The 27,777-nt window shown below is 42.4% G+C and overlaps 1 protein-coding gene across 6 annotated transcripts in view; it reads right to left on the bottom strand.

The window, feature by feature from the left end:
* Positions 1-13,278: 13,278 nt before the first annotated feature.
* NHSL2 (NHS like 2) overlaps positions 13,279-27,777 on the bottom strand; it is a gene marked incomplete at its 5' end in the record, with an annotated part of 326,943 nt that continues 312,444 nt past the window's right edge. For all 6 annotated transcript variants that reach the window (XM_084869444.1, XM_084869449.1, XM_084869446.1 and 3 more), the window contains 3 exons: positions 13,279-22,578; positions 23,688-23,820; positions 25,271-27,586. In XM_084869444.1, coding sequence (XP_084725570.1) covers positions 22,254-22,578; positions 23,688-23,820; positions 25,271-27,586 — 2,774 coding nt within the window. In that variant the 3' untranslated portion in view covers positions 13,279-22,253. The remainder of the gene's footprint in view (positions 22,579-23,687; positions 23,821-25,270; positions 27,587-27,777) is intronic.

Here is a 27,777-nt window from a genome sequence, read left to right as displayed (position 1 = left end):
TCTGGGCCCGGCTGCTCCAGGCCTGGCCGCTATGGGCCTGGCCACTCCTGGCCTGGCTGCTCCGGGCCTGGCTGCTGCTGCTCCGGACCTGGTTGCTCCCGACCCGGCTGCTCTGGGCCCGGCTGCTCCAGGTCTGGCTGCTCCAGGCCTCGCCGACCTGGGCTTGGCCACCTCCGCCCCAGGCCTGGCTGCCACTGCCCCAGGCCTGCCTGATCCGGGCCTGGCTGCTGCTGCTCCAGGCCCGGCTGCCACTGCCCTGGGCCTGGCCACTCTGGGCCTGGCTGCAGCCTCTCCAACATTCTGCCTTTTTTTTTTAAACTCATTTATGTTGCAATGTTGGCTGCTGAGTTGAGTTCTGTCTTAACCTTCGATTTTTCAAGATCTTCTTTGTATTCTTTCTTAAGTAATTTTACTATCTTTTTGCTATAACTTGATTTCTTCACATTGAAAAGTTCTTCGGTTTCTTCCTCCTTGTCCTGGAAGCTCAGCAGGCTGGCCCGCTGCGCCCCTTTGCTGTCCTCTGCCTCCTGCGCGGCTTCAGCCTGTTGCTGGGGTTGGCGCCACCCAGGAAGCAGCCCCCAGCCTCGGCTCCGTGGCTGGCAATCAGCGGTCGAGGGCCCAGCAGCACCTCCCCCCCGGGGGCCCTGTTGCCCGGTTCCTTGCTGGCGCCCGGCTTGCTGGCACCCGGCAGTGGCTCCTGCTCCTCATTGCGCTCCTCCCAGCCTGGAGCCTTTGTCTCCTTCCCACCAGGGCAGTCTAGCATCAGAGTCAACAGTTGGTCCTCTGCGCACAATGTGCGCAACTCTGGGGGCTCTGCTTTTCGCCGCTCCCCTGGGATTCCTCCTCACAGCCCCACCTCCCTCTGTTTGAGCCTGGGTCCCCAGGTTCTGGCCTACAACTTGGGTCCAGTGCTGTCAGACTGGGGTTCAGCCCAGTCCGGAGCTTTTATTTCCTTCCTGCTAGGGAACGCCAGCCAGGTACTAAGCCTCCCCCTCCTCTCCGGCTCCGTCCTCTCCACGTGTGAGCGTGCGCCCAGCATGTCTCCATACCTTAGGCTTTTACAGCTCCTCTGGTTTTCCTTCTGGTTTTCTCTTTCCTTCTTGTTGTAGAATTTTCAGTCAGTCGACTTCCTGTAGCTCTGGGTAATGTCCATTTTATATTTCAGTTGTATTTTATTGAAATTGTTGTGTGCGGCTGCTGTTAGGTGTTTACCTGTGCAGCCATCTTGGATCCTCCCATCCACCAGGCCTCAAAAGTCCTTAATTTTTTAAATGGTTCATGCTTATTGTGGCATAGTAAGAACTAAGTCCTACATTCCAGAGATTTTTCTCCTATATTTTCTTCTAAAAGATTTTTTAAAACTTAAATTGGTGATCCATTTGAGTTAGTTTTGTATAAGGTGTGAGGTTTAGATTGAAGTTCCTTTTTTTGTCTATAATAGTCCAATTTCTCCAACATCATTTGTTGAAAAATATATCCTTCATTAAATTGCTTTTGCACTTAAAAAAAAAATCAGATGGATGGCTCCGCCAGTGTAACTCAGCAGTTGAGCTTTGATCTAGGAACCAAGAGATCACCAGCTCAATTTTTGTCAGGGCACATGCCTGTTTTTCAGGCTCAATCCTCTGAAGGGGAGCATACAGGGAGTAACCAATTGATGATGTTTCTCTCTCATTGATGTTTCAATCTCTCTATCATTCTTCCTCTCTTTCTAAAAAAAATAAATAAAACCATTTTTAAAAACCTCATGAGTTGTACACTAAAAGAAGGATGTTTTTAAAAAATCAGTTGGCTGTACTTGTCTGAGTCTGTTCTGGATTCAGTGTTCTCTTCCACTGATCTGTACATCTTTTCCTCCACCAATATCACACAATTATTATAGCTACATACTAAGTTTTAAAATTGGGTAGAGTGATTATTTTTCCATTTATTACTTTTTTCAAAAAATATATTTTTAGCTATTTTAGTTATTTCCATACACATTTTAGAATAATATTGCCTGTCCCTGCCCAGGCTGTAGGCCTGCAAGATGCCTGGGCCACCTATTACCACCCCCTCTCCCCAGCGATCAGCTCCCATCTGCAGCAGGGGGTGTAGGCCTGGGAGGCAGCCATGCCCCTCAGAGCTATCCCCTCCCAGAGACAGCCTGGGTGTCAGGCTGCACCCCCATGGAGTGATACCCCCCCCCCACATTATAGCCTTGGAACTTCCCTTGCCATCAGCAGAGTGATTGGAGATGGGTGGTGATATCTGGGCGATGCTGCCCAGTAAACCTCTCTCATTGGTAGAAACTACTGACCAGGTTAGGGAGGTAAATGGTTTTTATTTAAAATCTTTAGAAACCCCAATGGAAATGTCTGAGGTAGGGTTTCACATCAGAAGTAACTTACAACTAATTTCTGAAGGCAAACTGGCACATTGCAGTTACATTACTGGAGAGTATCCCGAGGTCGAGAGATTGGCTCTGCAAGAATGATGGTGGGTGCTCCCCACCCTGGTTCTTCAGCACTTTGGGCAGGGCTCGAGCCCACCCAGGAAGGCCTTTTCCCCTACAGTTTTCACCAAGGCAGAGAGGTTTTGTAGACATAAATAAGAAGTGCCCGCGCACAAGTCCTGAAGATGCTGGGGCTGGGAAAAGAGTCAAACCAGAAACACCACCGATCCCAACACAGATAATCTTTTTCTTCAGATGACTGTGTGTTTCCCTCTTTTTTGTCTTCTGGAAGCAAGACAGATTCAAGTACTGATGATTCTACCAATGGAAAAGTTAAGAGAAAGAGAGGACAGAAAAGGAATAAAAGAAAAAAAGAAAGGACAAAAGATGAAACACCAAGAAAAAGAAAGAGAAAAAAAAAAAAAAAAAAAAAGAAACAACCACATGGTATCACCTTTCCAAGGTCTCATGAAATTTCTGTTTAAGTTTATTTTATGACACTTTTAGTTTGGGTTTACATTTTTACTGGTTTGTGAAGACCACAGCAGGTACACTGTCCAATATGTTAAAGAAAAACACCCTATCTAATAAAGAGGGAATATGGAAGGGAGAGCATTTGGGGGTGACCGGGCTGTCAGGGGAAGGCAGTTGGGGACAATTGGGCCGGCAGAGGAACAGTTAGGCATTGATCAGGCTGGCAGGCAGAAGCGGTTAGAAGCAATCAGGCAGGCAGGCAGGCAAGCACTTGGGAGCCAGCAGTCCTGGATTGTGAGAAGGATGTCTGACTGCCTGTTTAGGCCTGATCCTAGGGTCGGGCCTAAACTGGCAGTCGGTCCCAGATTGGAGAGGGTGCAGGCTGGGCTGAGGGACACCCTTCCCCATGTGCACGTATTTTGTGCACCAGGCCTCTAGTCCTATATAACAAGATAGGAAGATGCAGATTTGGCCAGGACTCCATAATGGTCACGAAGGCTCCACAAGGGGCAAAGGGAGGGGGGAAGGAGGAGCGGGCTTGTGGTGGGGACTTGAGCCTGTGGTGCCCCCTCTGGAGTTGGGGAGCTAATGACCAATGGGCTCCAGTCTTCCTCCAACAGCCCTTTCCAGTAGGCATGGGGATGCTGAGACCCAGGCCGGGCCTCTGGTGACAGATCCACAGCTTTTTGGAGACCAGTTCACTCAGTGGCCATCCCAGAGTGCCATTGAAGATATGACTAGAGAGGAGATGCTGGAGGAAATCCAGAGAATAGGATGTGGGGTTCAAGACTCACTTCCTTTGGGCTTTGTCCTTCTTGGCCTTGGTCCTTTTCTTTCAGGCCCAGAGCACAAGCACTGAAGGAGAGAGGGATGGATGAAGGCCAAATGTAGAAGAAAGGAGGTGACCCAGGTGAGAGTGGAGACCTAGCAGAGGTGTGAGGCAGACTGTGGGGTGCCTGAGTGGTGGCTCCCCAGCGAGCGTGGTGGCTTTGGCAAAGCAGAGGTCAAGAGGTGGGCGGTCCAAGTGCTGCACCATCCCTCTATGAGGACACCCCACACAGGCACTGCCTTTGCCAGCAGGCTCTGGGTGGCATCTGCAAATGCCACTGCAACCTCTAACATTCTGAGCAAAGAACTGACCCTGTGCCCCTACGGATACCAGGCTTGCTGGGAGTGTGTTGTCACCAATGTCACAGATCAAAGGCAAAAACCTGGTGAGGTGAGGTGCACTGGAGGAAGGAAGCTCTGTCAGGGGTAAGGGGTTGGCGGGCAGGGATCTGCCTCTCCTGCGGAGAGAGAGGTTCTGTAGTGGCCCCAAGGTGTGGGTCAGCCTGGTGGGGAACAAGGGGCTTGGAAGGATACCTGGACAGAGGGGCGGGAACCGCAGCCCTGAGGCAGGGGTTGAAGGGTGGTGCCACCTCAGTGGAGGGGTGCTGCACTGCAGGGTACTCAACTGACTGACACAATTTAGAGAAGCTCCAGGTGCTAACAGGGCTTTGCCCAGGCAGCCTTCCCACTTCAGAGGCAGTGACTCCTGCTCCCACCTTGGCCCAAAAGCAAACCTGTTCCTGCCTTGCCCCCAGGGAGGCAGGCTCACATCTGCATGGTGAGTGGTAAGCCTACCACCTGCTCCAGAAAAGAGGTGCAATAAAGAATGGGGGCAGGGCGGGGGAGAGGAAAGAATGTGGAGTGTCCCTGATGAAGAGGTGCTTGAGAAAGAGGCCCTGAAGCCTGGCAGGAAGGTTTGTTTTGTTTGCCCCTGCGTCTGCCCATTAGGAAGGGCAGAGGTAGCATGGCTGTGAGGGTTCCTTGCACGCTGAGTCAAGTTTTGCAGTCAACTGGAATTGGCCTCAGTTTCCTGGTCTGTAAAATGGATTAAGTGTGTTCCAGTGCCTTCTCTGAACTTTGAGGGCCAATTGAGATACTATATAAAGAAAATGAGGGAAGAAATGAGAAAGAAAAGGAAGGATGAACAACACAAAAGAAACACTGGAAGGAACCTGTATACCCATTGTCATTTAAACAGGGAATATAATGTTGTAATGATGGTATGATGCCAGGTGGGTACTGGAAATATTAGGGAACACTTGTAAAGTATATGATTATCTAACCACTATTATGTAACTAATATAAAACCTGAAACCAATACAAAATAATATTGAATGTAAAGAAATGAAAATAAGAATTAAATTTTTATAAATTTCACAGTTTAAATAACGGTTGTAAAGGAAGGAAGGGGAAAATTAAAAATTATGTTTTTAATTTTACTTAATTGTCTTTTCAGTACATGAAAAAGACAGTTGTTATATGGTGCTTTTATGCTTTTCTAAGTCATTATCTCATATGATGTTCAGGGCAATTTAAAGACAAGATAATTATTACCTCCACTATTCAAATAAAGGAAATCTTGGTGTCTGGCCCCAATGATTCAATCGCCAAGCCCTCATTGTAAAACAGGGTTAGTGAAATTTTCTGTTAAGCGACATACCTATACTCATAAAAGCCTTGGGGGTGATCAGGCCAGCAGGGGAGGGCAGTTTGGGGCAATCAGGCCTGCAGGGCAGAGGTGAGAAGCCTGCAGGGATCGGTCCTAATCCTGCAGTCAGACATCCACTGAGGGGTCCTAGATTGGAGAGGGTGCAGACTGGGCTGAGGAATATCCCTCCCCTCTGCCATGCACGGATTTCATGCACAGGGCCACTAGTTCTTATAATTTGCTGGATTCTATTTGCTGATATTTTGTGTTAAATTTTACATTTATAGTATGGGGATATTGATCTGTTGTTTTATTTTTATGTTTTCTTTGTCTGATTTTGGTATTAGGGCTTCATAAAATGAGTTGGAAAGTATTCCCCTTTCTTTCATTTTTCTGGAAGAGATTGTGTGGAATTGGTATTAATTCTTTTTTTTTTTTTTGATATTTGGTAGAATTTTCCATCAGATTTGGATATTTCTTTTGGAGGACTTTCTAATTACAAATTTCATTTTCTTCAGAGGAATTAGTCCATTTCATCTAAGTGTCAAATTTATAAGGGTAGAGATGTCTGCAGGGTCTGTCCCTGTGTTTGTCCCTCCACCCCCCAACATTGGTACTTTGTATTTTCTATTTTTTCTAGTGTTGCTAGAAGTTTGTCTACTTTATTCCTTTCAAAGAACAAGCTTTTTGTTTCATTGGGTTTCTTTGTTGTTTTCTGTTTTCAATTTCATTAATTTCTGCTCTTATCTTTATCATTTGCTTTATTCTGTTTGCTTCAGGTCTATTCTGCTCTCCCCCCTCCCCCCCCCTAAATTATTGAGGTGAGAGCTTAGATGATGGATTTGAGACTTTTCCTATTTTATTTATTTATTTATTTATTTATTTATTTATTTATTTATTTATTTATTTTAAAATATATTTTATTGATTTTTTACAGAGAGGAAGGGAGAGAGATAGAGAACTAGAAACGTCGATGTGAGAGAAACATCGATCAGCTGCCTCTTGCACACCCCCTACCAGGGATGTACCCGCAACCAATGTACATGCCCTTGACTGGAATCGAACCTGGGACCTTTCAGTCTGCAGACCGATGCTCTACCACTGAGCCAAACTGGCTTCGGTAGAGACCTTTCCTATTTTATAATAAAAGCATTTAGTGATACAAAATTTCCTTGCAGAGCTGCTTTAGCTGCAACCTGCAAATTTTGATTTTGAATTTTTATTTTCATTCAGTTTAATGTTTATTTTCTAATTCCCTTGGATTATTTAGGGGGTATTGCTTAATATCCAAATGTTTGGCAATTTTCTTATCTTTCTGTTATTGATTTATAGTTTGATTCCATTGTGGTCAGAGAATACCTGCCATATGATTCCATTTCTTTTATTTTTTTATTTTTTATTTTTTTTATGGACCAGGATATGGTTTCTCTTGAAAAGAAAATGTATTCTGCTATTGTTGGGTGGAGTGGTCTAGAAATGTTGATTAGGTTCTGTTGGTTTGTGGTGTTGTTAATTACTTTTATATCCTTCCTGATTTTCTGTTTAGCTCTTCTCCCAATTGTTGAGAGATGGCTGTTGAAGTCCTTTTAAATGTGAATTTGTCTATTACTCCTTTCAATTCTATTGATTGTTGCTTCACATATTTTACAGTTCTATTGTTTAGTGCATACACATTTAGAAGTGCTATGACTTCTTGATGAACTGATACTTTTATCATTTTTGTAGTATACTATTTTGTTGTTTGTTTTTAAAATATGTTTCTATTAATTTTCAGAGAGAGGAAGGGAGAGGGAGAGAGAGAAACATCAATGAGAGGGAATCATTGATAAGCCGTCTACTGCACGCCCCCTATTACTGGGAATTGAGCCTGCAACTGGGGCATGTGCCTGACTGAGAATTGAACTGTGACCTCCTAGTTCATAGGTCAACACTCAACTACTGAGCCACACCAGCCAGGTTGTTTTGATTCCTTTTTATATCTACATTTTAAGATTTTTTTTTTAGTGGTAAACAGTAGTTACAATAAACATGCTAATGATCTAGTTTAAATTGATATCAACTTAGCATGCAAGAACCCTCCTCCTATATTGATCAGTTCCCTATTATGTTTTTGTTGTAACAAATTACATCTTTATATGTTGTGTGTCCAGTAACATAGACTTATAATTATTTGTGTGCTTTTGTTGTTTAAATCATCTATCTACATAAAAACCTAATATGCAAATAGACCCAAGGACAGAATGACTGGTCACTATGATGCACCCTGACCACCAGGGGCAGACACTCAGTGCAGGAGCTGCCCCCAGCCTGCAGGCCCTGACCAGTGGTGGCAGGGGGGGGGGGGGGACCAGCGAGTGAGCAGTGCCAGGCCAGCTGAGGTGGGTGTGAGAGGGGGGCCCCAAACACCACATTGGCCACAATTGATCCTCTTGAACTTTGTTAAGTATTGTGTAGATTCATGTATTTCATCAAATTTGGGGAGTTTGGGCCATTATGTTTTTATTTTTTTTCATTTTTTTATTAAGATATTATATGTTACCATTGCCACCCTCCCCACTCCCATACATGCCCTCCCTCCACAGAGTTTTTTGTCCATTGATTTTGCTTATATGTATGCACACAAGTCCTTCGGTTGATCTCTTATCTCCCCCATATCTCCCTACCCTCCTTGCTGTAATTTGACAGTCTGTTTCTTTTACTGTCTCTATATCTATCCTTTTGTTCATCAGTTTATAATGTTCCTTATTATCCATAATTGAGTGATATCATGTGGTGTGTTTTTTTTTTTCATTGACTAGCTTATTTCACTCAGTATAATGTTCTCCAATTCCATCCAGGTCGCTGCAAATGATAAGAATTCCTTCTATTTATGGCAGCATAGTATTCCATTGTGTAGATGTACCATAGTTTTCTGATCCAATCTTCTGCTGATAGGCACCTAGGCTGTTTCCAAATCCTAGCTATTGTAAATTGTGCTGCTATGAACATAGGGGTGCATATATCCTTTCTGACTGATGTTTCTAGTTTCTTAGATATATTCCTAGGAGTGAGATTACTGGGTCAAATGGGAGTTCCATTTTTAGTTTTTTGAGGAAACTCCATACTGTTCTCTATAGTGATTGCACCAGTCTGCATTCCCACCAGCAGTGCACGAGAGTTCCTTTTTCTCTGCATCCTCTCCAATATTTGTAATTTGTTGATTTGTTGATGATAGCCATTCTGACAGGTGTGAGATGGTACCACATTGTTGTTTTGATTTGCAACTCTCGGATAATTAGTGACTTTGAACAGGTTTTCATGTGCCTCTTGGCCTTCCTTCTGTCTTCTTTTGAAAAGATTCTATTTAGGTTCATTGCCCATTTTTTTTAATGGGATCATTTATCTTCCTTTTATTTAGTTGTATAAGCTGTCTGTAGATGTTGGAGATTAAACCTTTATCAGTGATAACATTGTCAAATATTCTCCCATACAGTGGGCTTTCTTATTGTTTTGTTGATGGTTTCTTTTGCTGTAAAAAAGCTTCTTATTTTGATGTAGTCCCATTTGTTTATTTTCTCTTTAGCTTCCATTGCCCTAGGGGTAGTATCAGTGAAGAAGTTCTTTAGGCATATGTCTGAGATTTTGCTGCCTGTGGATTTCTCTAGTATTTTTATGGTTTCTCGTCTTATGTTTAAGTCCTGTATTCATTTTGAATTTATTTTTGTGTATGGTGCAAGTTGGTGATCTAGTTTCATTCTTTTGCATGTATCTCTCCAATTTTCCCAACACCATTTATTGAAGAAACTGTCTTGACTCCATTGTATATTCGTGCCTCTTTTGTCAAATATTAATTGAGCATAGTGATTTGGGTTGATATCTGGATTCTCTATTCTATTCCATTGATCTGTATGTCTGTTCTTGTGCTACTACCAGGCTGTTTTGAGAACAGTGGTTTTGTAATACAGCTTGAAATCTGGTATCGAGATCCCTCCTATTTTATTCTTTTTTCTCAGGATTTCTGTGGCTATTCAGGGTCTTTTTTTGTTCCCGATGAATTTTTGGAGAGATCTTTCTAGGTCTGTTAAATATGCTATTGGTATTTTAATGGGGAGTGCATTGAACCTATAAATTGTTTTGGGAAGTATGGATATTTTGATGATGTTGATTCTACCAATCCATGGACATGGTATGTTCTTCCATTTGTTTACATCTTCTATCTCTTTCTTCAGTGTTGTGTAGGTTTCTGAGTATAGGTCTTTTACCTACTTAGTTAAGTTTATTCCTAGGTATCTTAATTTTTTTGGTGTGATGGTAAATGGGATTGCTTTTTTAGTCTCTGTTTCTGTAAGTTCACTATTGGTGTATAGAAAGGCCATAGATTTCTTGGCGTTAATTTTGTATCCTGCTACATTGCCGAATTCATTTATTAAGTTTATTAGTTTTTTGATGGAGTCTTTTGGTTTTTTATGTACAGTATCATGTCATCTGCAAATAAGGACAATTTTACTTCTTCTTTTCCAATTTGGATGCCTTTTATTTATTCTTGTAGTCTAATTGCTATGGCTAGCACTTTCAGTACCAAGTCGAACAGGGGTGGGCATCTCTGTCTTGCTGCCTGTTCTTAAGGGAAATGGTTTTAGGTTTTGCACATTGAGTATGATGTTGGCTATAGGTTTATCATATATGGCCGTTATCATGTTGAGATATGTTCCCTCTATTTTAACTTTGCTGAGAGTTTTTATCATAAATGGGTGTTGGATTTTGTCAAATGCTTTTTCTGTGTCTATTGATATGATCATATGATTTTTGTTTTTTAACTTGTTTATATGATGTATCATGCTTATTATGTTTATTGATTTGCAATTATTGTACCAATCTTGCGTCCCTGGAATAAATCCCACTTCATCCTGGTGTATGATATTTTTAACACATTGCTAGATGCGACTTGCTAATATTTTGTTGAAGATTTTAGCATTTATATTCATCAGGGATATTGGCTTGTAATTCTCTTTCTTTGTAGTGTCTTTATCTGGTTTTGGAATTAGGATAATGCTGGCCTCATAAAAAGAGTTTGGAAGTGTTCCTTCCTCTTGGACTTTCTGAAATAGTTTGAGTAGTATAGGTGTTAGTTCTTCTTTGAATGTTTTGAGAAAACTCCCCTGTGAAGCCATCTGGACCTCACTTTTGTTTGGTAGGAGATTTTTAATTCCTGATTTTATTTCATCAGTTGCTATTGGCCTATTCAAGTTTTTATTCTTCCTGATTCAGTTTTGGGAGATTGTATTTTTCTAAGAATTTGTCCATTTCATCCACATTGTCCAGCTTATTGGCATTTGGTGGTTCATCTTATTATCTTACAATCCTTTTTATTTCTGTGTTGTCAGTGGTTACTTCTCTGCTTTCATTTCTTTCTTTTTTTTCTTTTTTTTTTTGGTCCTTTTTTGTCCTTTTTTTCCATTTCAACTTTTTAAACATATCTTTGGACAACTCCCTGTCCATCTCCCCTCTGTGTGGGCCCTGCCCATGTCAGCACTCTCCCCAGTCCCTGCCCACTTTGGTGGGCAGCTATCTGCAGCCATTTCCTTGGTTGAAGGGTCCTCCCTGGCCCGGGCCTTGGTCAGGGTTCATGCAGTAGGCAACCACTGGATGTGTTTCTCTCACAGTGATGTTTCTCTCTGTTTTTCCTTGCTTCTCGGGAGAGTCACCGTGTGCATCCTCTAGGGTTAAGTTCATTTCCACGAACAGTCAGTGATTCTGCTTCATTCACCAGAACCTGAGAGCTCAGTTTTTCAGCACTTGTGCCATGAATGCTCCTTTCTCTTTCAGTCTAGTTGTAGAACTTCCACTCAGCCAGTTTTCCTGTGGTTCTGGCTGATAGACGTTTTATCTTTTAGTTGTAGTTTTGAAATTGTTGTGCACAGCAGCAATTTAGGTGTGTTTACCTAAGCTGCCATATTGGATCTCTCTCTGCTTTCATTTCTGATTTTTTTTTTTTTAATTTGGTTTCTCTTTCTTTGTTTCTTGGTGAGTCTGGCTAATGGTTCATCAATTTTGTTTATCCAATCAAAGAACCATCTCTTGGTTTCATTGATCTTTTGTATTTTTTTTTAAATCTCAATGTCATTTATTTCTGCTCTAATCTTTATTATTTCCTTCCTTCTACTTACTTTGGGCTTTTCTTGTTGTACTCTTTCTATAATAGTTCTTTAAGTTGTCGAGTTAAATAGTTTATTGAATTTTTAAGTATTTAACCTGAACTGCTCCTAGAGATAAGATACCTGTGATGGACACTGAATTCTGTTGCCCCGATTCCCCTTCAAGGGTGGACTTGTTGACCTAGCAGCCAGAAGTGCTGTCAGCAAAGAACCTTCTTTAGCTAGCCACGCCTTCTGGGATTGCCTCAGCTGGAAAGAGTCACCTCACCCAAGGTTAGGCCCTTAATGGAGTGGCCTACAGCCAGTGACGGATTGAAACAGGATCATTGCCGTCAATTTGGCCCAGTGCAGGACAATTCTGATAGGTAATTTTAAAGCCAAAGCTTTCCATTGAGACAGCCAAGGCTTTGTGGTGTCTGCATTGCTGTCCTTTCTCGCGCCTAAGCCTGTTTCCTTCCCTTTTCTCCCATAGATTTCAATCCCTAGAGCATTCCCTAAGAAACACCTTGCATACTTAACTTCATCCCAGAGCCTGCTTCTGGGAATCCAACCTGCAACAATACCTTGATACATAGCTCACAAGCTCAAAAATGCTTCCAGGGGTCTGGCAGGTATATAAATGAGTGAAACTGGTTTGGTTTAACATATCAGGGAGTGGTGGAGAACTAGATGAATTCCAGAGGTTGTGCCACATCTAGATTTTTAAGAATTAAAAAAAAACCCACACAAACCACTGTGTATAACAGACAATGTGTGTAAGCTCAGTTCAGCCCATAGGCTTCATGTTTATGACCTGTGCTTCAAAGGTGTTCTCTCTCTTTGGTTAATTAATATGCCAGCCCCAGCCCTCGATAAGTCTTTTGAGTTTTGTCACTGTGAGTTAGACCTTAAAAGCTTCTCCAACTCACAGTGTGGTGACAGAAGGAGGCTCTGACGCTGCCGCGGTGAACACTGGATCCTGACCTATAGGGTATCACAGAGGTATTACTTGTATAAGGCTGCCCTTGAGCCAGCCTCCTTCTCTGACCCTTATCTTAAATCTTAACACCTGTTGTCTGAGTGTAGCTCTGGCCTCTCTCCCTTTACCTGTAAGTTTTCTAGGTTGTTTCTGGCTCTGTTGTGTCCTTTGGGAAGAGCAGCCTGATGGTGTCTGGAAACATGAGCTGGAACAGGGCTGAGAGAGACAAGATTACAAGGCCTTAGAGGTCAGGGTCTGTTGGGAACATAAAACAAATCTCCTTTTGGATGGAAGTTGACCCTTGAATGTAGCTACATTCAAGGGTCAGCTTGAAGGATGGAAGTGATCTGGGCTACATCTGGTCTGTTTTCTTCTCCCAGCCCCAACTCATACTGGATTGCCATACTGGGTGGTTTCATTGAGCCAGCAACAAAGGGGGAGAGCAGTCCTGAGCACAGTTGCTAAGGTAACCTCCTCCCCACAGGAGCCTGGTAACTGCTGTCCACTTCACCAGAGCCCCTTGTTGCCTCCATGAGCAGTTGAACTCGAATCCTCAAGATGAAGTATTTGAACACAGATTTGGCTGAGGTTCCTGGCTCAGTGTGCCACGTTTCTGCAAGACACCATGTTCTGCATGTCTGTTTTGGGTTCTCAGGGGTTTATGAGAATCAGATTCCATGTGTGGGCCCCATACTTGTGTAGTCAGTAAAACATGCTCATGAGCAAGGCTTAGTATCTGGGCTTAGTATCTGAATAACACTATGCTACTATGAAAACAAAGGGTGAAACAGAAAATGGCTTTTAACAGAAGTTGTTTATTTTAAGAAGACACAAACAGCTCTAGCTATATAAAGAATGCAAATGAATTCATGGCAGCAAACCAGTAAGGAATGATTTTATTTAAAAAGAAAAGAAAGACTATAAAAACCATTTGTAATATCACCCACAGAGGGTTCCCTTCCACTTTGTGTTGGAATTCTAGAAAGACTGGGATTCTGATCTTTATTAGTTTCTGTTGCTTCTTGAAATTTTTATCGATGGACACATTCTCATCACTGCTTTTCAGTTTAGGATATTGGTCTGTAAATTCCACTCTCCCTTGTTTTTCTTAAGTGCATTGTTGGAACACAATAAGCATTGAACCATGAGAACTAACTTCACAAAAGTCCATCTCTTGACTATGCATAGTAGGACTAGTCAATCCTCCTTCCTCATTTTGTTTTTGGCAAGTGTACTTTTGCTGCCTTAGACTCCACAGTGCAAGCCTGTTTCCTTTCCTAAGTCTGGAAATCCTAAACAAAAGGCAGAAAGAAGCTACTTCATGAGTACTTTCAAATTAGGAAATCCTGAAAGTAACTTGTGTCTGACTTTTTAAAATTTAGATTTCAGTAAGTGGGTAGATCCCTGGACTCAAATGACATAAAGCAAGCTAAAGGTCCTATAAAACAATTTGCTTAGATAGGAAAATCTGCAGCCTGAGAGGCATGTCTGAGTCCTTAATGAATGATAGTCATAGCTCTCTGAAAGTTAGCCTGCCCAGAATTGTCACAGAGGGGTTTCTTTAAATGATTTCTTGGGAGAGGTGAGCAAAAGTCAGTAGGAAAGAAACAATGAGAAAAGGGAGATGCCTCAGGAGCTCCCACAATCCCCTTCTCTTTCACCAGCCCCATCAGATCTGGATCTGGACCAGAGAACTGCTGTGAGCACTGGATAGGGTATATGTGCATGTGTGTAAGAGATACACATTAGGGAATGTGACTTCACAGACCAGGTGGAGAAACCATGCTTGTACACACAGGTACATGCCTTCCCATTCACGTGCATCTCCCCAAGTTTATACAAGCAAATATTAAAATGTGACTGAGCTTTAGACCAGCAAGTAACAGAATTAGAGTTAGAGATGGAGAAAGATGGAGAGATATGTGAATAAGCTTTAAGGAACCCTTTTAGAGGTGCAGGAAACAGAAGGTGGTAGTCTGTTGAATGCCTTCTGGTTGTGGTGCTGCCCAGGGAATCCCAACGAATCTGTCCTCAGAAGCTGGGGCCCAGGAGACAGGAGGTTTGGCCAGAAAAAACTTGGGGGCACAGAATACTTTCACAATTCATTGTTTTGCTGGGGCTGAATCTAGAACAGGTCCAAATAACATTAGAAAATGAACACGTGGACATTCTGGATTTTAAAACCAGCTATTAGGACCAAATCAACAGCTGGTGATTTCCCTAGAAAGTTGTAGACTGGACTGAAATCTCATGGCCTGGGCCACCAGACTCTCTAGAAACAGCCCTAAACTCATGATGGCAGTATGAGGCAGGGTGAGACTGATGAACCACAATTTGGGGTTAATGATGGGACAAAAGAAATAAGAAATCTCAGAAATCCTTTCTTCCCTGCCAGCTTGCTCCAAACTTAAGGAAGCAGAGGCACATTGGATAATCAGGATAGGAGGGCTGGAGAAAACAAGGAGGGTTCATACACTGAGGTTGTAAGGGAAAATGATAGATAGATGATGGATAGATAGATAGGTGGAGGAAGAGACAGAGAAGTCATAAAGGGCACCCTATTGAAAATAATAGTTCGCATATGCACCCACCTCTCTACCCACTTCTGTGTATGCTTGTGAGCCATATTATCCAGTACACAAGCCAGTGATCACATAGGGTGGGTCACAGAAGATGGTCTGTGTCAGGGATCAGCAAACTATGACAAGTGGGCCAAATCTAGCCACTGGCTTTGTATGGCCCAAGAGTTAATAATGGTTTTTATATTTTTAAGGTGTAAACATACCATTTGAAAGATCAAACAAACAGCAACAAAATTAGAATTTGTTACTGAGGCCATATGTGGCCCACAAAGCTTAAAATAGTTACTATCTGGCCCTTTACAGAAAAGTTTGTCAACCCCTGGTCTGGATGATAGGGAAAATGCCACCATCCTCTAAGCAATCCTGAAAAGACAAACCAGAAAAGGTCCAGGAAAAAAGGGAACAATCTGTAAATGGAAATATCTGTAAATACTACTCCATATCACTAAGATAGGCCTAAAAGACCACTGCCTGAAACTCCACAGAATAATGAGGTTATGCATGAACTATGGAGGGAAACCCAGGTATAGCTGAGGAGACAATTACACTAATGAGTACTAGGCAAAGAATGTTCTAGAAAAGAGACTGCATGCAAAATTTAGGGATTAGGGAATTCTGTTCTTGTTTGATAAGATGGCAACAGAGTTTGAGCCCAGGGATTGACAAAATATCAAGCTAGGTAAAGTTTTTAGAGCACAACTAAGTATCTCATGAGCATCTAACAGTCTGAAAAATCTCACAAAGTTTAAGAAGGGAAGAATAAAGTAGATTCTAGGAAAGCCTATATTGGCTTGCCCTGCTTTAAATAAACACCAGTTACAAAAGTTCACATTAAAAAAAAGTATAGGCTTTTAGGAGACATTGACAAGAGGATTCTTTGTTTTCAAAAGAAATCACCAAAAGATTCATTACATAGGAAGCTTCTCTTCTAAAATATGGAATTTTATCCAAAACAATAATTTTTCAAACAACCTTGAAAGAAAACATTCGTTGTACAAAGCAGAGCACATATTCTTAATTTGGAAGGAATTACTATTTCTAAACTGAAAATCAAATTTGTCTTTGGATTCATGAGCTAAAGAACTCTTGGTCATTTTCATGAAAGCATATACATTATTTCATTGAAATATCTGGGAAATTCATCCGTCATAAAAGTAGAAGCCAGCTGTGGGTCTTCTATAAATGTCAAACTTTAAATGTAAAAACATTGGACCCATAGACAGAAGACCTGAGATTGAGGCTGGGTCATACCACTGTGTGACCTTGTTTAAGTTATTTAACCTTTCTGAGCCTCAGTTCCTCATCTGTAAAATGAGAAGTTGGTTATTTTCAGCTCTATTATTCCATGACTACAGATAAATATAGGCATAAGATAAATACAATAATCTAGAAATGATAACTATTCCCCAAAGTAAGTTTTGGAGTCAGTAGAAAAAAAGTAGCAATGAAATATAATAAAAAGAATAAAATTTTAACTACTAGCCAGAGTAAATATGTCTTGTTTAAAAAGTAATGAAAAGATTTGCAATTTACAATTGGTCAGGAGAGATAAGAACATACATATTGATATTTCTTCACCATCATACATATTGAGGAGAAAATGAGTTTGAGGATGACATGTATAATGAGCATGATGCTTTGTTTGCATGCATAACATTTTATAAAATTGGACATTAAAAAAGCTCAACATAATGTAAGGAATAAATTTCTATAAAGCTTGGCACTAAAGAGAGGTTGAGAGGGGTTAACTGGTTGTTTCAGTTCATAGTTTGAGAATTCATTGATATCAAATTTCACTATTTAGGCAAAATCTTAAAATCAAATATACTTCTGCCAGAGCCCTTCTAGAGAAAAACCAGCAATACCAAACAAATATAACATCTTTTCCTTTTCCTTATTTGTGAATTTAAAAAATTTAAGTAAAAAACAGGCCAGATATGCTGGCTAAGTTAAATAAAATATTTTTGCAGGTTGAGCAAGTAGTTGATTTAATCTGATAATTTCATAACACTAAGCAACACATACCTGACCAACATGACAAAATATATCACTTAGCCAGAGACTGATCACTCTACTAGTAATGATAGCAGAAATGATTGGGAGGTTGGAATCATTGGAGAGTCGTGGCTATAGTGATTCAGGGGCTTGAAGAAGTAACATCACTGGAATAGCTGTTCGCGCGCGCGCGCGCACACACACACACACACACACACACACACACACACACACACATATATCCCAGGGCTGCTGCTGGTCCTGGGATCACGCTTTGATAGCCACTGGTTTAAATTTGGGGCTTTACTGAACAAAGTATATACCTATTTCACACAATTACTTATGCAAATTCTTTTTTCCTAAACATATGAAAAGCATCTCAAATGTGTGTCTATAACAATTTACTACTGTATTCCTCTATATATCTGTTTCCAAGTATTCTAAAACTATTTCTTTAATGTCATTGTTTAAATAATTAGATTTTTTTGCCGCCCTTTGACAAAAGCAGCTCTTTGGACCTCGTTTCCCCTCTCTTGTCCTTTTAAATGCTTAATCACTTATAGCTGAAATACACACAAAGGCTTTGGAGGGAGTGGGTGCTGTGGTATAGATCTGGTCTCATTCTCACACCAAGCTGAAGTGATAGCACAAAACAGATGGCAGGGAGCAGAGGCTTGTGTTCAATAAAGCTGTACCTCTAATAAGTTTAATAATCACCACCAATACTGGACAACTGACATTAATCAGACAATATTGGACAGTTTCACCTTTTACAAACAGGACACATCTTCACAAACTATTTAAATCCCTTTGTTTTTACTCAAATGATAAATAGTATTAATTCCACTTGTGAGAAAATGTTAATGTACAATATGAATTATCTAGGCCTTTTCAGTGGCATTTGGTAGCATTTCTGAGAATCTCTTGGTAGGAACCATATTGAACAGCACTGGGTATCAGGATGATTGAATCGATTACTAGTAATTTACTAAAATAATACCAGGCGATTAAGGTATTTTCTATAGTCTGGAGTTAGCTGTCAAGTAATTTGGCCTTTTGATGGTGAAAAACAAAACAAAACAAAACACCCACCACTTCTGCAACTAATTGATGCCTAAAATTCTACAGTAGAATTTCATTCCTTTGGCGTAAGGCTTTTAAAACCCCTGTTAAACAGCAAATGAGCTTCAAAAGAGGTAGCACTAAGCCTTATAACCCCAAAGTAAATAAATGTATTTCTTTCCTGAGAGCATGCTTTTCTTAACTAGGAAGAGCGCAAACTAGGAGGCACTCAGAAGAGTTGGTGCTGGAAAGCAAGGTCTGGGGAAAATGGAGCAGAAACTATAAACCTTGGATTCCAACGACAGACCTACAACTCACTCACTGTTTTGCTGATGGGATATTCTGTCAGGATCCCTTACTAAAATGGGCACTAACTTGCCACTTGGAGAAAATTACTTAGAAAGCAACCATGTTTTCTGATAATAATGAAGATTCTTTTATGTCTAAGCATACGAAGGTTTATAGCAGTGAAAAACAGGTAGCAATAAAGACATCTGATACAACAACAGGTAGTGAGTTATCCCCCAAATCAGAAGAACCATGCTTGTTCATTGGAAGAAGAAACTGATAATACTTTATGGAGTGCAAATCGCAGGGCCAGGATGAGGGTAAGGCACTTGCACAGCCCTGAGAGCGGGCACCTCCTTAAACTTTGCGCCCCAGGCGCCTCAGTCACCTCACTCTAGTCCTGGCCTTGGCAAATCATATTAAAGTGAAAGGTCACCAATGTGTTACAGACTTGGTGATAATGAAAGGCTGCAATGGTGAGGGGAAAAAGCACTGACCATGAACTCATCTTTTTAGGGAATAGTTCATTTATGAGGAAGAGGGCAGGTGCTTGGCCAGATTTGCTCAGATGGATGATATAGTGAGATAGCAACCTAATTCATGTTGTCTAGACTCTAGAGAGTTAGAATGGATGTCTGGTAAAATGCTTGTGGAACCTCATCTGTCTTTGCATATTTAATGTGTAGTCTCCAGATCAACTGGTCAATTTGTGGCCATTAAGCTAACATGAATTAATTTGCTGCCTTGCTCTTGCCTCCTTAAAGGGCAAGCTGTCAGCTAGGGAAGCAATTTACAGGGGTTACAGATAAGGGACAAGCTGAGGCCAGGTGGAAGTCCCAGGAGAGAGACTGAAGCAGACAAAGGAGAAGAGACACCAGTGAAGCTTCCTATTATGTTGAGAATGACTTGCTCTCTATCCTCAACATCCATGCCACAATTAAGTGCAAAGCACTTTTAGCTACCAACTAACCTCTCCTGGGGTTGACTTCCTGCTCTCCTCACCGGACTGAAGTCAGTCTACAGAGCCACCTGCTGCTATTAGTTGGAATCAGAGGAAACAAGGGGACAGAAACAACTTGAATTATTAGCTGACCCCCTGGGGCCAACTTCATTTCACTTGCACCTCTTCTGTATTCCGCCTTCAAAAATTGTTATTATTATTTCTCACACTAGTAATAGTGGCAGTAGTAGGTTCTCTGAAAGCCTTTCTGGAGGAGCTTTCAACCTCTCTTCTCCAGTTTCAGCAGAATAGGTGCAGAAGGCAGCAAATACTATGGGTTGTGCCTAGGTGGGAGAGAGAGTTGGTGTTACGATAATCAAGCAGGGAGGAGAGAGGTTGAGTGTTAGGAATAGGAAAGATGTTCAGTGTTCTGTTCATTGATGATTGGTAGAAATAGTAGTTTGGTTGTTTGGAACTAGGTCCACCTGTTGTAAAACATTAAGTAAATATTTCCAGTCCTCAATGTTACCTCTGACCATAAAATCTTTGCCCCAAATGCTCTTGTGCTAATGGGAACACCACTGACATCTGAGGGCCAGAGTGATGATGTAGGAGATGTTCTAAAAAATCCAGGCATACAGATTATTGTAGAGGAAGTAAGACTCAAGGTAATTGGAAAATATAAAGGTATCAGTGAATTTAGCTTAGAATCTTTTGGTGAGCCCACTAAAGATAGCACGGTGAGGGGAAAGGTAAAACCCACAAGAAGTAGCAAACAAGATGCTTCCAGAAAAATCAGCAGAAGTAACAAGTCCTAAACGATGTGAGTCTCATACTTGGTTTTAGAGTTCAGCTATTCATAATGGTTCTTAAGAAGGCCCTGGCTGTTCTTTATCTTTGTTAGGAAAAAGCACAAACTCTCCTTCATTTCCCTACAGAGCAAGATGTTTGCATCTTTTGGAATTATGAGACTGGGACAGACAAGAGTGGCATTCATATATAAATTAAGGCCAGTAATGAATCTATTTTACTTCCGGTAAAACCCTTGAAATTTGGTCATATACTTCTGTTATGTTGAGAACGACTTGCTCTATATCCTCAACATCCATACCACAAACCAAATAGTTTTAATTCTTTACAAAGCATCTGGGATTTTGTTGTTTATTATATTACATGGCTTTGGTCTAAATCAGGGGAAAGTGCTGATTGCAAGGGAAAGGGTGGATCTGGCCTGTACTCAGAAGTCTAGAATTCAGAACTGTACCAACCAAGTGCTTAGGCCCAGAGCTTCTGTGTGAGAGGCTTAAGTCTTTTCAGCACACGGTGTGGTTTTTCAGCTGCTCTGTTCTCTGGAGTGTGGGCAGTTGTGCTGAGTTTGCTTCTTAATTGTGAGAAACATGATCTATCAAAATCAAGATCTGCTTATATCTGGGGCAGTTGTTGACCAGTGAATCTGTTGGGGGGATGAAGAAGTAAAGGGTAAGAGAACCCTCTTTGTGAAACAGAATACTATTTTATTTGACTTCTTTCCCTCTCTTTGGACAGTGGACAAATACCTTTCCATTATTGCTCAACCAATTTTGTTTGTTTAATTATTGGTCTGTTTTCCCCCCAACCTCCCAGAAACCAGACATGAAAATCAAATGAATCACAGCTCTGGATTTGCTTAGAAAATTGAACTGACAAGGAGACTTAGTGCCTTGGGGGGGGGGGGGGCAAGAGAAGTCACAATGATTGTTTTGGAGTTGCATCAGCATCCCAATTACCCAGTTCTTACCCTCTGTCCCCATTTGGTTAACTAATTAGGCCTTTTTGCGTTATGGGCCATAGCAACTTGCAAGGCTGCCTTTTAGATTCTGGATGTATCTTTTTAGTTTATACATTCTCAGTTCTGGACCATAGTAAGAATTCCTTTAAACAAAACAAACCACAATCTGAATTGAATGGTTGTGGGCAAGTTACACTTACTTTCTCTACTCCTTAAGCCTTTGATGATGCCATTAGTTCAGCTAATTACTTCCTGTAATGAATGTTATATGATAATGAAATGAGAGTTCTTCAAATGCAGCATAAGCTGGGCACAGATTTTAGCTATCATTGTTGACAGACATTAGAAGGGTCCAAAGGCGTGCATGCAAGTTACCTCAGATAGATCAGAGTGGACAAATAGCTGCTTTGTTTGTTGGCTGAGCTTGGTTCATTCAAAGTAACCAGGTTCTGACCTTTTCTAGTTAAGGGGTGTGTGTGTTTGGGGGGGGGAGGGTCTGTTTGTTATCAAAACTCATCACCCTGATCACCGTGTAGACAAACTGAAAAAGGCATGAAGTTCAGGATCAAGTAACATTCATATTTTGCACAAAAGCCATCCAATCAACTCATGCCAAAATAAGTGCACACTTGCAAATCTCTAGTGGGAGAGAGTTAAACTGTAGTTGAAGAGGCATCAGAGTCTTTCTGTTTCTCCACACAAGTCATTAAGGCCTCACCAAGGAAGTAAATAATCAACAATGGCTCCCTATTTCCCCAGGTTTGACAGCCCCCAATCTGCTCTCACACTGTGTTCCTCAGTAACAGGACCCAGGGATGGAGCAGTCGGTCATTCATTGAAAAGATGCATGTGTGCCCTTGCATCTGAGAATTTCTTCTTGATGCACACCACTGGCAGAAAATAAGAAAATCTGTAGTCAATAATGGCAAGATTTTAAGTATGAAAACATAAAAATCTGCATATGATTAAAGTGCCTGATGATTTCTAGATAAAGTGGTCTCTCGCCTGCTGTCCAGAGTGTGAGTTTAAGTAAAAGAAATGTAGGCTCTTTTGTTATTTCCATGGTTTCTTTTTAGAACCCTTCCTTTCCCCCCTTTTTATACTCAATTTAGTAACTGAATCCTACTTGCTCAACCCAGGGCTTAGGTACTGGGACTACCGGTGGTGTCGTAGTCGTTTGAAAACTGTGCAATAATTCTCCGAGCAAGTGGATTAGTGGTCTTCAGCAGTTCAGCTGCTGAGGGGCGGGATCTTGGAGTTGCCTTACTTCCCTTCTTCTGTAACAAGGCCTTGAAATCATCGTTTCTGCCAGCATCTAGGCTGGTACTGCCGCTTGACCCTATAGAGGCAGTTGGCTCACTAATTGGAGAATCAGCTGTGTTTCTTATTGGTGAGTGGGAGCTCGGTCTGCTGCCTCCGGCAAAGGCGTCACCAGGCTCCTTCCAGCCAAGCAGCTTTCTTTTGGACCTAAAGAAGAGAAGTTTTGCTTTGAGTGAATTCATGTGGTGGACATTTCCTAATGCTTCATATAACTTCATGAATGCCAGTGACATGATCTGGTAACTTCTATGCAGCAGCCTTGCAAGCAATCATACCCACTACCTTTCTCACCATTGAGTCCCTTTGCTCCCTTGTCTGGCCCCATCTCCCTTCACTTTCTTTTTCTTTAAAAAATATTTTTATTGATTTCAGAGAGGAAGGGATAGATAGATAGATAGATAGATAGATAGATAGATAGATAAAAACATCAATGATGAGAGAGAATCATTGATCGGCTGTCTCCTACATGCTCCCTACTACTGGGGATTGAGCCTGCAACTGGGGCATATGCCTGACTGGGAATCAAACCTTGACCTCCTGGTTCATAGGCTGACACTCAACCACTGAGTCACATCGGCCGGGCAACCCTTCACTCGTTTCAATGCCTGCAGCTGGAGTCATTGGCCTGTGCCTGCAGGCTCAATTCTGCCCAGGTTCTGGGACCCAAGAAGAATTTAAGGAGTCAAGGCTACAAGCTCAGTGACTCTGAATCAAGACAGCCTGGGAACTGATCCTGCTCTGAAATGGTGCTCTAGCTCCAACAACTGGGTCCTTTCAGTTTCCTCCCCACCAAGTCCTTGCTTTGTGACCCTGTCCAATAACTGAATCACCATCAGGTCTCCCTTTGCCTAAGTTCTTGCTTTGATACTTGGCCTGATGCCCCACTTCACTTCTTTTTTTTTCCCACTTCACTTCTTGATAAGATTTTTTGGTACAAGGAATTCTATGAAGGGTTAAATGTCTCTGATTGCATACAAAGCTGTAAGAGAGCAGAAAGATCCTCAATAGGTCCTGCGGTTGCTAGAAGACAAGGGACCTCTCTCTTGGCACCTGGTCTTCCTTCCCCCGCCCCTCCTCCACTTCATCCAAAGATGTCAGTGAATTGGTGATGTGAGGTCCTAGACTGTTTCACATATGTGGGAATCTGAAGTTAAGTATTTAGTTTCAATTCTAATGGCTGCTTAGAGGTAGCATTTTGTCTTTTGGTATAAAAAGTAAAAGTGATTACAATAGGAAGTAAGGAAATTGGTCCAGACCTGTGTATCACAGTAAATAAATCTTCAGTTGTACGTGAAGCCACAAACACATCATCATCATCTTCTGCAATCCATTCAGCTGTTTTATCACTGATAACACTTTTTTCTTCAGTACTTGGTTCCATAGTACTCCCTAGGTATAAGAACCAGAAGGAATTATTTTGACCATAATAGTGAGGACCAAGCACATTATCATATGTATTTCATTTGATGTTCAATGCAACTCTGTCCACCCATCTACTGATGGGTGCAGGACAGAGACTCTCAATGTCTCCATTTTGCAAAGAACATAATGTTCAGAAGGTTAGTTATTTGGCCAAGGTGGATTCAGTGCTAAAGATTAAGCCTGGGTCTTTATTCTCTCATGCCTCTTCCATTACAATAGGATGATTGAGCATTTTCTTATTTTAAATGTGTCATTTTTAAAGATCAAGGAACTAAGAGCAATTAAGCAATGATTCAACCAATGGATGGGAGTGTGACCTTTCTGAATCTCAGGGGGAGCCTTTGGAGTTTAAGGATGAATATTTTAAAATTACCTATGGCTTTGATTTGTTTGCATGTTTTAGTCACAATGACTTATTTTATTTTGAAAGTCCAAATCAACTCAAGGAAGGCCAAAAGATTTTGATGTTAAGAGTTCAAAAAGAAAACAGAGTGAGAAACATGGATGAACTTGGAGGATCTTATGCTAGGTAAAATAAACCAGTCACAGAAGGGCAAATGCTTCATGATTCTACTTATATGAGGTTCCTAGAGTAGTCAGATTCAGAGACAGAAAGCAGAATGGTGGTTGCCAGGTGCTGGAGGGAGAGGGCAATGGAGAGTTACTGTTTAATGGTTGTAGACTTCAATTTTGCAAGATGAAAAGAGTTCTGGAGATGGATGGTGGTGATGGTTGCTCAACATTGTGGATATAATTAACACCGCTGAACTGTACACTTAAAAATGGTTAAGGTGATAAATTTTATGTTATGTGTATTTTGCCACAGTGAAAACAAAAAGGGACAGGAGAAAAATAAAAAAGGATGACAGATATTATCTAGCCTAGTCTTCTTGTTCTAGAAAGAGCTAAACATCCAAGAAAGTGAGCTCCATTTCTTCTCAAAGCCACTAGGAAAGTCTGCTGCTGGTACATATGGCATTGCTTCAGAAGCCTGCAAGCCCACCACAGCACTTGACCTCAGCCTGGGAGAGTATAAGAAACTAAATTCAGCGTGGGTAATGAAAAGTACTGTACAGTGATGTAGAGAGTTCCTAGGGCAGGGGATCATGCCTGATTAGGTAAATGGGCTCCTAAGGTCCCAAAGTGATAAGACCTAGTTTAATTTCATTACCTCTGCACTGGGGGTTCCAGAGTAGGCTGCCTCAAACTGAGCTTTGGAGATCAACCCCTGAGCCAGTCTCAATCCCCTGATCCCAAGGGCAGTGAGGCCCATTTAGAGTAACCCAAACCCTCAAGAGGTGCCCCTACTAATTTGGTCATCCCAGGGTCAGGATCATGGATTTCTGTCTCTGGCACTACATTCTCACCACCATCTCTCCTGGGATTGAAAAGAAAAGCCATCAGATAGTTTACTAACCTGGAGGGCTTGCCTCCCTTCCATCATCAGCCTGTGGTGTGGAAGTTGTCCTTATTGTACCAGATGATTGCAGGTGGTCACCAGTGGGGGGACACTTAGCATCTTCTTCCAGGGTGATGATGGGGCTGACAGGCAGCCTCGGTTCAGCAACATAGTCCTCCATTTGAGCTGTGGGTGAGGTGAGAGGCAGATATAACACGCTGGGCTTTTTTGGTACAGGAGGTGGAATCTTGCTTTTCTTCTTCTCAGCTTGTTCCTGGCTCTGGAGGCTAATTCTTTCAGACAGAGCTCTCACTTTCGGGCCCTCATCCTCTGTACTTCCCTGGAGAGGTTGCTGTGTTCTTGAGCAGAAAGCACCAGAGGAACTGGCAAAAGGTGTAAAAACAAGAGATGAGGGTGCTGTTGACTCCCCTGGGCTTCTGGCCTCAGGGAAGCTGGAGGACTTTGGTTTCCGCACCACCGTGTAGATGTCTGGAGGGAATGGCCTCATGTATTGAATTGAGCTCTGAGGGGTCATAGCTAATGTAGGCGAAGTTAATGGGTACTCCTCAGGGACAGACTGTGGCTTGTGAACCAAGCTTGGAGGCCTTCGGGCCAGTGGAGGTTTCTCAGCTATGGGAGGTCTCATCTTTCTCTCTTGTAAGGTAAAAACTTCTCCTGACTCCTCAGCATAGTCAGGGCTCTCAATGTCATCTTCTGGCTCAGACTTGCTTACTGACCTGAGGCGGACAGAACGTAGGTCAGACTGAGTAACCATGGGCATGACTGGCTGATTGGGGCCAGTTTTCTGGACCAACTTGGCCCCAAAATTTGTATCTGAGTGATTCCGGCTCACCTTGGTTTTGCTTCGTAAGGAGATACTCATCCCAGATAGATCCAGGTAGGTAGAAGAGGTCAATGGTAGGTCAAACGATAATCGTGACTTAGAAATTTTCTCCATTGGCGATGGTGGGGGCAGTGATGACTTCCTCTCAGGTACCACTGGACGCACCCGGACACTGCCACTTGGAGGAGGCAAGTGGCCCAGGGTCAAGGACATGGAGACAGTGGGTGTTGGTGTTTCTGACTGGCTGGAGTACCCACTGGATGGTGACATCAGCCCAGTGGGCCTTCCTGGAGAGGTTACCTCCCTGGCCTCTACCTCAATGGAGAGTTGGGAAGGAGTAGTAGCTCTGGAGATGGAAGGGGAGGCAAGAGACTCTGAGCTGCCCTGAACTTGGGTACACTCAATGACTGTGGTGCCAGTGGCAGTGCTGGAGCTGGACAAGGACTGGTAGGTATCACCAGACTTCCAGTCAGTAAGATACCAGTGGTGGGAGAATTGTGAATCTTCTGGGTCTTTGAAGATGGGCACAGCTGGGTGACCCTGGGATGAATGATGTCCTTGGTGTTCCAAGGAGAGGCAAAGGCTCCTGGACCTCTGGTCCTTGAGTAGTGCTGACCCACCTTCTGGCAAGAGGACTGGTTCATCTTTGACCAGTGAGACACTGCGCATTGGTGGGGAAGGCTTCTTTTTGGCCTTCTTGAGTGAGATACTCTTGGATCTCTGCCTTCTGTGGTGGGCCTCTTGCTGGGAGCTAATGGAGGCAATGTTGTCAGCACTGTTACTGCCCTCAGAACTTGTATTGGCATAAGGCAGGGCACAGGCTTCACTGGACTTCTGCTCCTCATTATAGTCTACATCTGTGGTGCCTGAGTCTGTGGGTACAGAGAGTGACCGCTCCCGGAACCTGCTGGTCCCACCTGGGCCTGTCTCCAGCCTTGAGGTGCCACCAGTCAGAAGGCCAATCTTGAAGGGTCGCTCTGATACTTGCCTTTGTTGAGTAGAGGGTTCAGAGTAGCCAGCTGATCCACTGCATCCTGCTGGGTTATCACGAGTGACAAGGAGTGCAGCAGCCTCCTTAGGAACCAGAGGTGGCAGTGTGTGCAGAGAGACCCATGAATTTCCAGAAGCAGGTTTTTTTTCATATTCATTGACTTGATTGCTCTGACTGGTGGCACTTGGAGTCATATAGGTGAAAGCATCTCCTTTCCACAAAGCAGAGAATGTAGATTCTGTTGGTCCATTGCAAGAACTGGAGACACTATACACCATTCCAATGCTTTCCATGCCGGGGGGCTTGGTGCCACCACACACCTGGAGAGGTTTGTCTGGATCACTAGAAGGATTTCTCAGTGCTGATGAGGTGATATTTGGGAAACGAGCTTCCTGACCAACTGAAACTCTTCCATGAACACCTTCTGGAACAGAATGACTGGGCTTGATGTCTGAGCTGGTAGAGCAAGCCAACCTGCCTGTGGGGCTGTTGCTGAGACCTGTAGGAGGGAAAAACAGAACATTAGTGGTACAGCCAGGGATCCCCCAGTAGCACTAAATTTTTGCCAAGAAGCATTTGCCAACAACATGGACAGAATTCCTTGGTTCTTCCTTTCCGCAGATAAGAGTGCGGGGGAAGTTGGGTCCCTGCCCATCATGACATGGTGAGTCACAGGGTGGCCTTGAATTA

Source organism: Pipistrellus hanaki, assembly GCF_964339955.1.
Source record: "Pipistrellus hanaki genome assembly, chromosome: X".
Classification (NCBI taxonomy): domain Eukaryota; kingdom Metazoa; phylum Chordata; class Mammalia; order Chiroptera; family Vespertilionidae; genus Pipistrellus; species Pipistrellus hanaki.
The sequence above is the reverse complement of the archived record's forward strand: the minus strand, read 5'-3'. Positions and strand labels throughout refer to the sequence as shown.